This window comes from Lycorma delicatula, chromosome 2, assembly GCF_047948215.1.
Source record: "Lycorma delicatula isolate Av1 chromosome 2, ASM4794821v1, whole genome shotgun sequence".
Taxonomy (NCBI): Eukaryota; Metazoa; Arthropoda; class Insecta; order Hemiptera; family Fulgoridae; genus Lycorma; species Lycorma delicatula.
The window spans coordinates 65,364,883-65,377,893 of NC_134456.1; the positions used below are offsets into that span (position 1 = coordinate 65,364,883).

Consider the following 13,011-nt stretch of genomic DNA (forward strand, 5'->3'; position numbering starts at 1 on the left):
TATCAGTACATATTACAGAAAATAAATTTAAATTAGACGAGGCCAAAAACAAGATTAAAAGGAAAAAGCCATTATATTTCAAGTCAACTAATAATACAGTAGCATACTCTATAAAATGCAACATGAAGGTATTATAATAATGCAGCAACATAATTTAGATAACTAATAACTGGTTAGAAGGAAACTATTTTATTCTTTAGAAAAATATTCTACAGGATTTTAGTTTTTTAAATGAGAAAATCAACATTATTTTAATTTTATAACAAAGTATATGCTTTTTTTTCTATGTAAAAATAATACATGGGAAAAATTTTTTAACTGATATAAATAGTTCAAAAATTTAAGAGCTGCCCAATTTTATAATTTTATTTGAATTCATGGTTTGCAAATGTAAGTAAAGATGCATTTTATTCCTTACTGGTCAAATAATAAAGCATTTATTACAGCTACTAGAACTTTTTTTTAATTTGCAATCATATTCTATACACATGTGCAACTATTTTTTAAATTGCTGATACAACCACGCTGTTATTCACAGTTACTATTAAACTTGAGATAATACAGAAATTTTATGCTTACTACACGCTAACCATATATTAATTCTTTGAAAATTTAGGTTACTAAAAATCTTGATTATCAGCAAATTCATTAACTGTTACATGTAAACTTAATCAAATTTATTAAGCAATTGTTTTCAATAAATTAACATAAAATAAGTTGAGCTTTTCCAATATTTTCCAGATATTTTGCTAGTTGCATTCAGTTACATTTGCACAAATACAAAAAGATTTGTAATTAATAGCTTCCATCCTTATTCTCTCCTAACAATTCTGTAATATTTCTCAACTGTACCAAAAAATCAGAAATAATTATGAATACACCTCTAAATGATAAAAAATGGCCAAAAATATTACAAACAAAATCATTTATATTTTTAATTATTAATAAATAATCATAACCATAAAAATATAACTTAATAGTAAATAACACACAACAAATATTTCCAAACAACACACTAACTGTTATTTTATTCTTACCTTAGCTACAATTTTTCTATATATATATATATATTTATGTCTTCACAAACTCAGCTATCAAATTCTCTCAGACAAATGTGACATTAATAATAATCCCACATAAATGTAAATCATACCAATCATTCATAGCTATACAGCAACTTATTCCCTTTGACATATAAGCAGAACATCTTATAACTTACCAACTACATAATTGATATTGTTAACACAAATAGAATGTATTATGCAGAGTAAACATACAGACTACAATAAAATAACTTAAAATAAAAATAAATTTGATTGAACATTACATCGTATTCAAGACAGTATGGTATTCAAAAAATGGTAGACAAAATGGTAAATGTTACCATTCTTCAATAATTTTCCATGGTCAGTCAAATATATAACAAATAAATTGTGTAATATCGTACATAAAAATGACTGCTACTTCATTAGGGAAAGTATACTACTTCTTAAGTACAGTTTAGAAGTATTCTTAAAAATATTAAGTATTAATTTAGAAAAGAGAATTACCCTACCTTCCTGCCTTCATTCATTAAGTAACTAAATACACTGCATTTACCATGATATTCAAGGGTGAATCAAATTTAAATGGTAATTTTGCTACTCTACACAGCAAGCAGTTCTGAGCTGGATGGTGGAGTGGGGGGGGGGTTAATGTTCGGTGTATAGAGAGAAGGAACCAACTTGGTTAGCTCCTGTACTCTGTTCTGTCGTCAGTACAGCCATGAGTGAGCAAAAGGTTCCATCATCTGTTGCACAATGTATAATCATAAAGTTTTTACTAATGAAGATGTTAAATCCGCAAAAAATTTAACTTGTTTAAAGGTACAGTGTAGGGATTCTACATGTCTCACAACTGAGTGTATATGTGGGCCAGACAATTTGAATGGCAATCAAGAAAGTGTAGAAAACAAGTCATTATTAACTCCCAAGATCAAGTCTCACAGGTCCATGCTGTTGAACCTTATCAAAGGTGATCCGGTGGTGATCACTTTCACTGTTGAAGAAATCATGTCAGAAATGGATATCAGCTATGGGAGTGTTAAATCCATTATCGCTGATCATCTTGGCTTTAGAAAAATTAATGTTTGATGGGTTTTGAGGTTGGAGATTACGAGAGACTTCTTAATCAATTTCAGCACGAAGGGGACGATATTTTGAGGTGCATCGTCACATGTGATAAGACATGGGTCCATCATTACACTGCAGAGTCAAAGATGGCAAGTAGGATAGCAAAAGAAGGACGAGGGCTGCCCAATGAAGGCCAAAACCAGTCCGTCAGCTGGAAAAATTGTTGCAACGATTTTTGTTTGACTCAAGGGTAGTTTTTTATTCATTGATTTTCTCCACAACAAACGAACGGTGAATGCGGCTTACTATTGTCAACTGGTACAGTCAACAAAAGCCACCTACCGAAACAAAATACAGGGTATGCTCATCAGAGATGTCATCCTTCTCTAAGACAACCCCAGGCTCTACATCACCATTCTGACAAGGGATAAATTGGAAAAAATGCACTGCAAAACCCTCAACCACCCTCCCTACAGTCCAGATTGTTTCCTTGTGACTATTCCTCATTTGTGCCCTTGAAATAATCACTTGGAAGGGAATGATTCGAAAATAATAAACATAGAGGAGCACGTGCGCAATTGGTTGACAACTCGTCCCATAACTTTTTATGAACAACGAATATTCAAGCTTCCAAATCGTTGGCCAAAGGATGTAGATCGTGCAGGACTATACAGAGAAATGATGAAGGTATGAATTGTGTATATTATTAATCAATAAATTTATTTTAAAAAAATTTATATTTGATTCACACTTTTATTTTGCATGAAAACATAATTCTCTACATATATACTTAAATTTGTTAAAAATTATAATCAAATTTCAAAAACAAATAATAAATAAATAAAGTATAAACTTACCTATATTAGGATGATCTAACATCTTCATTATTCTAACTTCTCTAAAAAGCTGAAAAGAGTAAAATAAAAAAATTAAAAACCAAGATTTTAACAATGGATGAATGCTCCACAATGTTACATAAAAAATAAATTATAAAACAAGAAATCACTTAAAAACAACTTATAAAAAAAATATTAAAATCTAGATTGTCAGTAGGAATTAGCATTTACAAACAAAACAATAGTAATGAAATTAAAGCATAATAAAGAAACAATAATAATAATAATAATAATTAACAAATAAACAACATTCACAAAATATTAGAAGATAAATATTTCCTATCAGTATAGTTAACTTGCAACCAATTCAAACAATTGCTACCTCCATCAGATGTCCTCTAAAATCTAATGCATAACTCTAATATACAGCTGTAAAAGGTAAAATCTATCTTAAAAAAGGTAGAGCTAATATGGACCATAAATCAAATAATAATATCCTCCCATGAATAAAATTGAAGGGAGGAGATAACAGTCTGATGTTTTATGGTAGCAAACTGTTACAAAAGCATTTTTGATAAATGACAAAAAGCTATTTATCAATATTGGTCTCCAATCATTATTCAACAATGAAGTTTCTGCATCACTATTAATAATGTAAGTTTTCCAAATATCTATAATTCCTGTTTATTACAGATATTTTTAAAACTTTTGTTTCTAAATCGGTTTTAGGTATTGATGGACAATCTGTAATTTCAATAGTCTTCTAAATTTATAAAGAACCAAAAGGTATTTTATTCTTGTGACAATCTTTCTTTTAGTTTGATCCCACATGCCCTAAAATGGCGATTTTTGTTTTTCGAGTTGTTTTATCTTTGACATTACAAGGGACAGAGAGAACAACTTCCTAAATGGTGCCACTTTAATGTTAAAGTTGTGTGATTATTTAAATGTTTTTTTTTTTGCCTTGCTACTCTACAGAGGATGATTCATCATTTTTCTCAAACCTTTATAAAATCATTCCACTCTATTATTCTGAAATAAGGATGTTTTTCTGTATTTTTTAACTTTTCCAATTTCTTTATTCATGCTGTCAATGGTTTCTTTATTAAAACCACTGAATTTAATGAAATATTAATAAAATTCATTTTCCCTTGAAAACCTTCCAGACCAAATGCTACCAGGCACTGTAAACCAATGCAAAAAATGATGCAATCTTATAGTTCACAGGATGAAAAGAACCATTGGCAACAAACCTACCAACATATGTGCTTTTTTCTGTAATTTAACAAAATCTTTACTCTGATGAGAAAAATCAAATACACCAAAAATATCTTCCTTTTACACACTGAAACACAGACATACTTAAATTCTCTTTAATTTCTGGATTACCAATGAAAAGATTAGTTTGGGATTGGGCTAACAGTAAACACTCACTTTTCCATCAATTTATTTATGATTATGAATTGAAAAATAATTTTTTTCTATTGTATAAATCTGTTAACCTTATGGAATCCTTTATTTTCAATGGCCTGGACAATCATTAATCAGTCTTAAATCTTAATTGTTTCTCTAACTGGAATGCGGGATGCAGCAAAAAACATTAAAGCAAATGAACATTTTATTAATATGTAGAAATAAAAGAGGTGTAGGCATAAATGGGTCTGGAATAGTAAAACCGATAGGTTTGAATTTAAGCTAATTTTTCATTTTCAACTGGAATTAGAATTACCAAAAACTAAAACTTACTTTTTTATAATTTTGGTAATCAATGTAGTTTTAAGGATTCATTTTTTTACACGAAGGTTTTATTGAAAACAGATATATTTTAAAACAGATGGCCTCTGATTGAGTTCAGGAACGATTCCTTAAGGGTGTACTTTTATTGATACTTCCATAAAGAAATTACTCTCTTTTTTAAATTAAATTTATTCATGCTTTATTTTAAAAAATCCATCTAACATTAAGGTATGAATCCGAGATAATTATGATATCTTCCATTGTTTGTCAAAAAAGTAGTTAATTAATCTAGCTGTAATTTAGTAGTAATATTAACATTATTAATTTATCTAGTCATTATATTAACATTTATTATTGTATTTATATATCAACCAAGTGAGTCACTGTACCTACTATGAATATTCGTACTCAGCCATACTGCACGCGTTCATACAAGATATAGACCTAGCTGATTATTAAGCATCAATTAAACAACATTATAGTCCTGTTTTTCCTTTCCATTATCTATCACAAATTTTATGCGTTTACTTGAATACATTACAAAATAAAAATGATGCTGTTCTGTTTTTTCAAGAAAGTGGTATTGTGACACAATCTGCGTAAATATAAATGTATGTGTGGAATTGATGGACTTCCTGCAAAGAGGGGTGTATAGAATTTTAACAGTTGTACCAAAATACATCTCTCACCCGTTCTAAACTACCATTTCAGAAAATAGTATTCTTCATTTAATGCTTGAGCAGAGGCAGACTATCAGTTAAGTTTTGTGAACATGAATTAGAAATCAACCAAAACATTTTTGTGCAAAGAAATAACTACATGTGCAAGGTTTGTCCTCAAAATATCATTAACAATCCTGGAAGATCCAATGTAACAGTTGAAAGTGACAATAGTATATTCTCACAAAAACATAATGTTGACCATTTAACACCTCAGGAGCAGCTTTTTGGTAGTTACGGACAAGAAATTTAAGGAATTTTTTGGTCATGGTGCCAGACAAAAAAGCATACATCTTAATGCCTTCAACAATAAATTGCATAACAGCAGGATCAACAATTATTTCAGACAAATACAGGCATATCGGGGAATTGTAAACCTATAGTGAAACTATGTCCATCAAACAGTAAATCAATTGCAAACTTTTCTAGACCTTACATATAATTATAGAAAATTCTTGGAAATCACTGTAACAAAATGTCGTGTGATACAGTTAGTAAATGATAAGATTTGCATCTAGCAGAGTTCATGTGGCATCACTGTCATAGAGATTGCAATTTATTTCACAAAAACCCTTGCTGACATTACCGCTTACTAGCCTCCTGAATAAAAGGTTAGTTAATATTTAAAATACAATAACTAAAAAAAGGCATCAACCAAAAATCACTTAAAAAACTTTAAGACGATTATTACACATAACATAACAGAAGCAGAAAAAAACTTTTTTCAAATAAATTAAAAAAATAATTTAATTCATTAAATCTTCATTTATTTGCAGAATTTTATTCTACAACCCATTATTTAAGGAAAACTACTTGAAAACTGACATTACTATTTCTTGACACATAAAGGAAGAGTACCAAAATTATTTTCAAAATTTTTACTATTATCATAGCTTTAACATTAATATTAAGTTTTATTTACTTACATTTAAGAATGCACAACAAACTAAAACATGAAGATTATACAATTAATGCTAACTTGAATTAGATTTATAATGTAGCATCAAACAAAATATATTTTCTATAAATGACTAATAAACTAATAAGTTTAAGATTTACGCAATTACTGTCATCATGTTTCATCATCAACTTTCTGAAAAATGTAAAGATGTTTCTAAAAATTACTTGTCAACTTATTTAAAAGTAAAATTTAAAAATAAATTCACTTACCTTTTGTAAACTTCCAGGATTTAATTGTGTTTTATCTATTATTTTAATTGCTACCTGTAACAAAAAAAAACAATAGTCACTAAAAACACAGATAATCAGAATATAGATTTTCTTGCAGTTAAAACATGACAAACAAACTACCAAAATATAAACAATTAATGACAAAGTAAATTGTCATGCAGCAAATGTAAAGAAATGTTAAACCAATTTCCTTACTGTTTGAGAATTTCATTGCAGATCACAAAGATTTCTACTGAAAATTACTCATGATTAGTTTTTAATGAGAAATAAAAAATTTAATATTATGATTTCTTTGTAAAAATATTACGCATTTTTTCTGAAACCATTGTTTTTTGTATAACAGAACAGTTTTAGTTGAATATCACCAGAAATTAACAACATCAGGTACAATAAGCCCTTTCATTAAATTTTGTTTAGAATACTACATTGCACTGATCTTTATAGTTAAAACTGTAATTTCTAAAATTCATATATGTTGAAAATTTGTTTTTCATAGAATAATTTTAAATAATCTGGAAACAGGATATAACTAAACTCTTCTAACACTGTTGCTACTGTAATAATAAGAAATATTGGGTCGTTAGATCAATAATTGCATTAGAATTGTTTACAAGCAAGAATTGCATCTATCTTCATTGACAGTATTTATTTCAACGATACACCCAAACATCTTCTGGATTGCTTGATTATAAAACAGTCTTTATCAAACTCTGCAATTTTTCTCAAACTTGAACTTTCATACAATTCTTTTGTATACTTTTTTGTAATGCCATTCTATTTTATTCAAAAATTTATAATTTATATCCATTCCTAAAACAATTTAAATATAAGGTAATACTAAAAATAACATGCAAAAGACAAAAGTTGCCATGTTAATATAGCTGTGACATCAACCTTTCATTTTCAATTGTAGGAGATATTTAAACTACAGCTGTCATAGTGCAAGTGCATGAAAACAAAATGTAAGGTTGAGAAGAAATGCTATCGGTTAGAAATATTTCAACTGCATTAATTTTATTAATAGATTACTATTATTACATGTATGTTTGCAGAAGAGTATGGACCAACATGGAATGTAATGCAAAGTTAGCGGGAGTTTACAAATTCTCCCTACAGATTGCAGAACCTGGACAGTGTCCCTTGCTGCTGGATGATTCTATCGGGCGTGTTTTAAAGGTTTATTTTATATGACGGGTCCAATTTTTCTATTTTTGTGTTATTTTATATTTTGGATTTTAAGGACGGATTTAATTGCATTCCAATCAGTTGTTAAACCAGCGTTATCGAACCCATTTCATGGGCCGACCGCAGAAGGCTAGGCTTTTGAAACCTGTCCTTCCGACGTAATTCCCCTTCAGACCGTCCGGACCAACATAACAGTTAAGATATAGTAATTATATACATATACTGATGACATGAGGATCAACCTAAGCTTTATAATATTCTTATCATTATGGATTATCTTTTAAAGAAAAATTGAAAATAGAAAGCTGTCTGTCATAAAACAAATTTTTCAAAAGAATTGGTTATGTGATTTGAAGATTTTCTGATACTGCTAAGGACAAAAAATGATACTTAAAAAGCGACTTAAAATAGTCACCTGCTATTTCAGCATGCTACTAGCTAAAAACAAGATAGTAGAACCGTAAAGTTTCAAGTCAATGCATTTGACTCACACAACTGTAAGGATATTGTAAAATAATAATTTCTATTTACAATGTATAATGTAATAACATGAATTTTTGGCAGTATTAATCAAATATTAAATAAATAAATGGTTAATTTCCCATACTATTTTTTAAATAAATTGGTTTGAATTCTGAACACAGCAGAGTAAACTTCATTTAGTTACAACCTGATGGGTTGTAACTACTGCAACAATTCAAAGGGTAGCATCTTGGAAAAATAAAAGGTTGTAAAGAAAAAGAATAATGCCACATTTAATAGATTAGTTCAGTAGATTACCAAACTGAAATATATTTATTGCTACTATACACAATATTACCGGAAAGTAGCAGTCAACCACATAAATCACATGAATCTCTACATAAAGTAGAGTTCATTCTACTACTGAAAATAATGAAAAACGTACATATAAACATGGGTCCAGAAACGCTCTATTAGTGAGTTACAGCTAATGAAAGATTTTGCTCCGATTCATGGGCAAGGAATGAAATAAAACCATACTGAAATTCTGGGAGTCTGAAATTAAGGGGTAAACTTATAGTTTCTTATTGATTTTGATCTGAAAAAATTGAACAAAACAGATTCCAGAACCATATCTCCAGTAGTTTTCATAATATCAGATGTAAAACAGAAAGATTTATTGTCTAAAAACTTGTTTTTTTTTTTACATTTGTAATACAAAAGTTTTGTTAAAAGCTAATACTAATAGATGTGTAAAATTTATTGACAAAACTTTTAGAGAATTTAATTCTGAGAAAATTGATGTAAAATAGCCGAATAAAAGAGAAATACAAATTCTAGAAATTTGATTTTATTACTAAACTTCCCATATGAAAACTTTTAAATGTTATCAATTACAGAAAATTAACATATAATTGATACAATGTTTAAAAAAATTGTAATATATACATTTAATAAAGTTTGCAGTAATTTTTTTAAAATCTCTCTTCTGTTGCAATATATTTGACTGCATGCTTTCAGATTGCTAGCATTGCTCTCTGCAATTATGCACAACTTTCCTTAATTTGTGCGACAGCATCTATAAAATGAACAACCAATTCTACACACGTATGAACTCTTCTCTTGCAAAAAACTTTTCATCCAATCCCACAGGCAAAAATATAACAGTGTTAGATTAGGTGATCTTGTTGGCCGGGTGGTAGCCAGCTGTGACCAATCCATCTCTGGAAATTGCTTATTAAGGTATGCAGATGCAGCGTACAAGCGGGCAGGTGCACCATCGTGCTGAAAGTACATGCATTATCTTGATGCTAGTGGAACATTTTACAGCAGCGGTAATTGTTTCGTAAGGAATTCCAAGTAAATGTTGGAATTTAGACAGCCTGAGAGAATGAATGGTCCAATTAGCTGATCGTAAACTAGGTCATACCTCATGACACTAAATCAGTGTTGGAAATTATATTCTCTGGATTGATTTTTGTCCATATGTGTTTGTTGCAAAGGCTATTGATGCATGCTGAGAAAACTCAGCCTCATAGTAAATAAAATGTACTTATAAAATCAGCAGTTCATATTCAACCAGTTACAATATCGCAAAGAAAGAAGAGGATCTCTTTGTTGACGCTTTTGAACTCGTTTATAATAAGGGTACAGTTTGCTGGTATGAAATGTCCACACCATAGACTGGGATATTCTTGAGCTACTGGGAAAGACATCGTGTACCAACACATGGACTGCATTGAGTAGCCTCGATAATGATTTCATCAATATTGGAATCATGACGGGCAGAACAGTCGCAGTGGACGAATGATGAGAAGTGTATCCATTTCTCGTAATGTATGGAATGTTCCACTAATTGTTTTAGGATTTGGAACTCTGTGGTTAGGAAAAAACTTTGGTATTTTGTGGCAGCAGCAGTTGTATTTCCAACACACATCCCCAAGCTAAGTACCATGTGGGCATGTTGCTCAGTCTTAAATAACAAAGGCATTAATGGAGTATGAACATTAATGTATCACACACACCTAAACTACACTTTACTGGCAACAATTCTCAGCAGTACGACAGAACACAATAACCAAATGACAAGACATAAAATGCATTGTTGGCTAGCTGATTTCTTTGTTACCATCTTATAAAATCACAATTTCTCAAATTTTCAATTTGACAGAAATTCAAGAAAAAGATATAAACTTTATTTTCTGTTCTGAAAACTATTAATACTGGTTTTATTATTTTATTAATAGTTTAATTTTATTTTTATCTTAATAAAAAACTACTTTTTGTACCAGTACACTGTAGGAAAGCAAACATGTTTTGTACATGTAATCCCTTCATTTTCATATGTAAACGTTAGTAATAAAATCAAATTTATTTAATTTTTGTTTTTTATTGGATATTTTACATCAATTTTCTCAGAATTAAATTCTCTACAAGTTTTAATAATAAATGTTATGTATTTATTAGTCATTTAACAAAGTTTTTGTATTACAAATGTAAAAAACCATGTTTTTAGACAAATTGTTTTTTACATCAGATATTATGAAAACTACTGGAGATACGATTCTGGAACCTGTTCTATTCTATTTGTCAAATCAAAAACCACAAGAAACCATCAAATTTACCCCTTAATTTGGGTTCCTAAAATTTCAAAATAGTTTGATTTCACTCTTTCCCCAGGAATCAGGGTAAAATATTTCACTATTTGTAACTTTCTAATGGAGCAATTCCGAACCCATGTTTATATGAACTTTTTTTCATTATTTTCACTAGTAGAATGAGCTGGTAACATTACGTGAATCACCTTGTACACCACTAAAAAAAAAAAAAAAAAACCTTATGGTCGATAACTTTTTTCTAATTTTACAAGACCCAATATAAATATAATTAAACCAACAAATGTTCAATGTTAGGCATTAGGCAAAATAATGGTTTATAATCACAAAATATTTAGACAAATCTTTTACAACAATAACAGAAAATACAAATATATTATGCAATTCTATTCAACTAATTTACTCTCTATAAATGTAGCTGTCCCAAGCTAATAGCACTCATTTAAGAGTTCTTTAAATAATGCCACAAAAATTTATAATTATAGTACAAAAAATTAGAGAAGAGAAGTCATATTAATGAATAAAACAGCAACTATTATCTTTAAATAAATCTTGAAATTTAAATAAAAATATAAAAAAGTGATTTGGAGTAATTATTGTTCATGGTTCAGGGTTGAAAAATTTAGGAGAAATCATAAATACTTGCATGGTGCCATAAAAAATGGTGAATACAAAGTGAATAGATAATATGATTGACAAATGACGAAGTATGTTGATGAATAAAAAAGGGAAGACCAATTTATAAGTTTTAGAAAAAAATGTTGCTCATAGGTAGAACAAATAGTTAGAAACAATGATATATGGGAAGGAATAACATTTGGCAATAAAACATTAATAAGACCTAGGCTACAATACATTTAAAGCAATTTGCCACAAAAGCAGGAGCTGCCAGTCATTCAGCAATGAAAAGAATGGCTTGTATGTAATAAGTCTAAATGGAAAGCTGCCAATAAATTACAATACAGAAAACGATAATTTTTTTAAAAAATTAACAGTAAACAAATGCTAAATGGAACAATTTGAAGAATAATACACTAATATGAAGATCTAAAATGGTATGTTGCTTACTGAACAGAAATTTAAAAATAAAACTTATATGGCAGGAACAAATACATTTAATTACGTCTAATAGTTACACAGCTGAACTGTCGACATTAATTATGATAGTAATTAATGATATTACCACTGGAGAGCTGTACACAGCAATGAGAGTAGTTTTTAAAAAGTTCAGTGTAAATGTTGGTGAGATCACTACCCTGTGTATGTATTGTGTTTCAAGGTTGTTTCAATCTTGCTTTGTTATTGGCTTACAGTATGTAATTAATACATTGACCAAAGCAACACCAATAATAATGCAGTCCCTCAAGAGACCCCTAACTTGTAATAGTGTTCCAACAAATCCAATGCTATCTCATTACCACTAAATAATTATATTTTAGTGATATATCGATTGAATTTGAATGCTATAGCCCATTCAGTACCATAATTATTTAGTAAACAATTACATCAGGTTTGATATACATTTTCAAAAAAAAAATTGAAAATAATAAAATGATTAAAAAAGCAAATATTAGATATTTTGAAACAGTAAATAATAATATAATATTATGACAAAATTAATTTTTTTATTAAAAAACATATTATAAAGTATTTATTTAAGATTTATTCTTTTGTTTCATACAAAATTAAATATGATTTAATTTTATTTCTACCACAGATCATAATTACAACAAATTAGGTCATTAAATCATAAGCTATAAAAATACACTCAACAAATCTGAAATGTTTTTACTTCATCTTATGAGAAGGAATACAGAAATAAATTAGTCTTAAAAATACTACACACAAAAATTGTTTCAAAAGAAAAAAACTTGTATAAATACATCAGTCACTAAATAAACACACTCATAAACAGGTTTTAACTTGCACTTTCACATTATATATATATATACACTCTTGCAATTATTTAATAGCCTTAGTAGTCATAACAGTTGGAGGGAGATTACAAAGGAAAACTGGTCATACAGCATTTAATTGAAACGATTGTTACTAGTGTTCTCAAATAAACTTATATTTTTAAAAAAATTTCTAAAAATCAACCAACAACTCATATTTTATGACAGTAAGGCCATAATCATTTCATTTATCAAACGAA

The 13,011-nt window shown here is 28.8% G+C and overlaps 1 protein-coding gene across 30 annotated transcripts in view; it reads right to left on the bottom strand.

Annotated features, from left to right (window-relative positions):
• Positions 1-13,011, bottom strand: part of LOC142318879 (serine/threonine-protein kinase MARK2-like) — a 385,326-nt gene that overhangs the window by 124,740 nt on the left and 247,575 nt on the right. For all 30 annotated transcript variants that reach the window (XM_075355485.1, XM_075355493.1, XM_075355492.1 and 27 more), the window contains 2 exons: positions 6,574-6,627; positions 2,969-3,017 (listed from right to left, as the gene is read on the bottom strand). In XM_075355485.1, the coding sequence (XP_075211600.1) occupies positions 2,969-3,017; positions 6,574-6,627 (103 nt within the window). The remainder of the gene's footprint in view (positions 1-2,968; positions 3,018-6,573; positions 6,628-13,011) is intronic.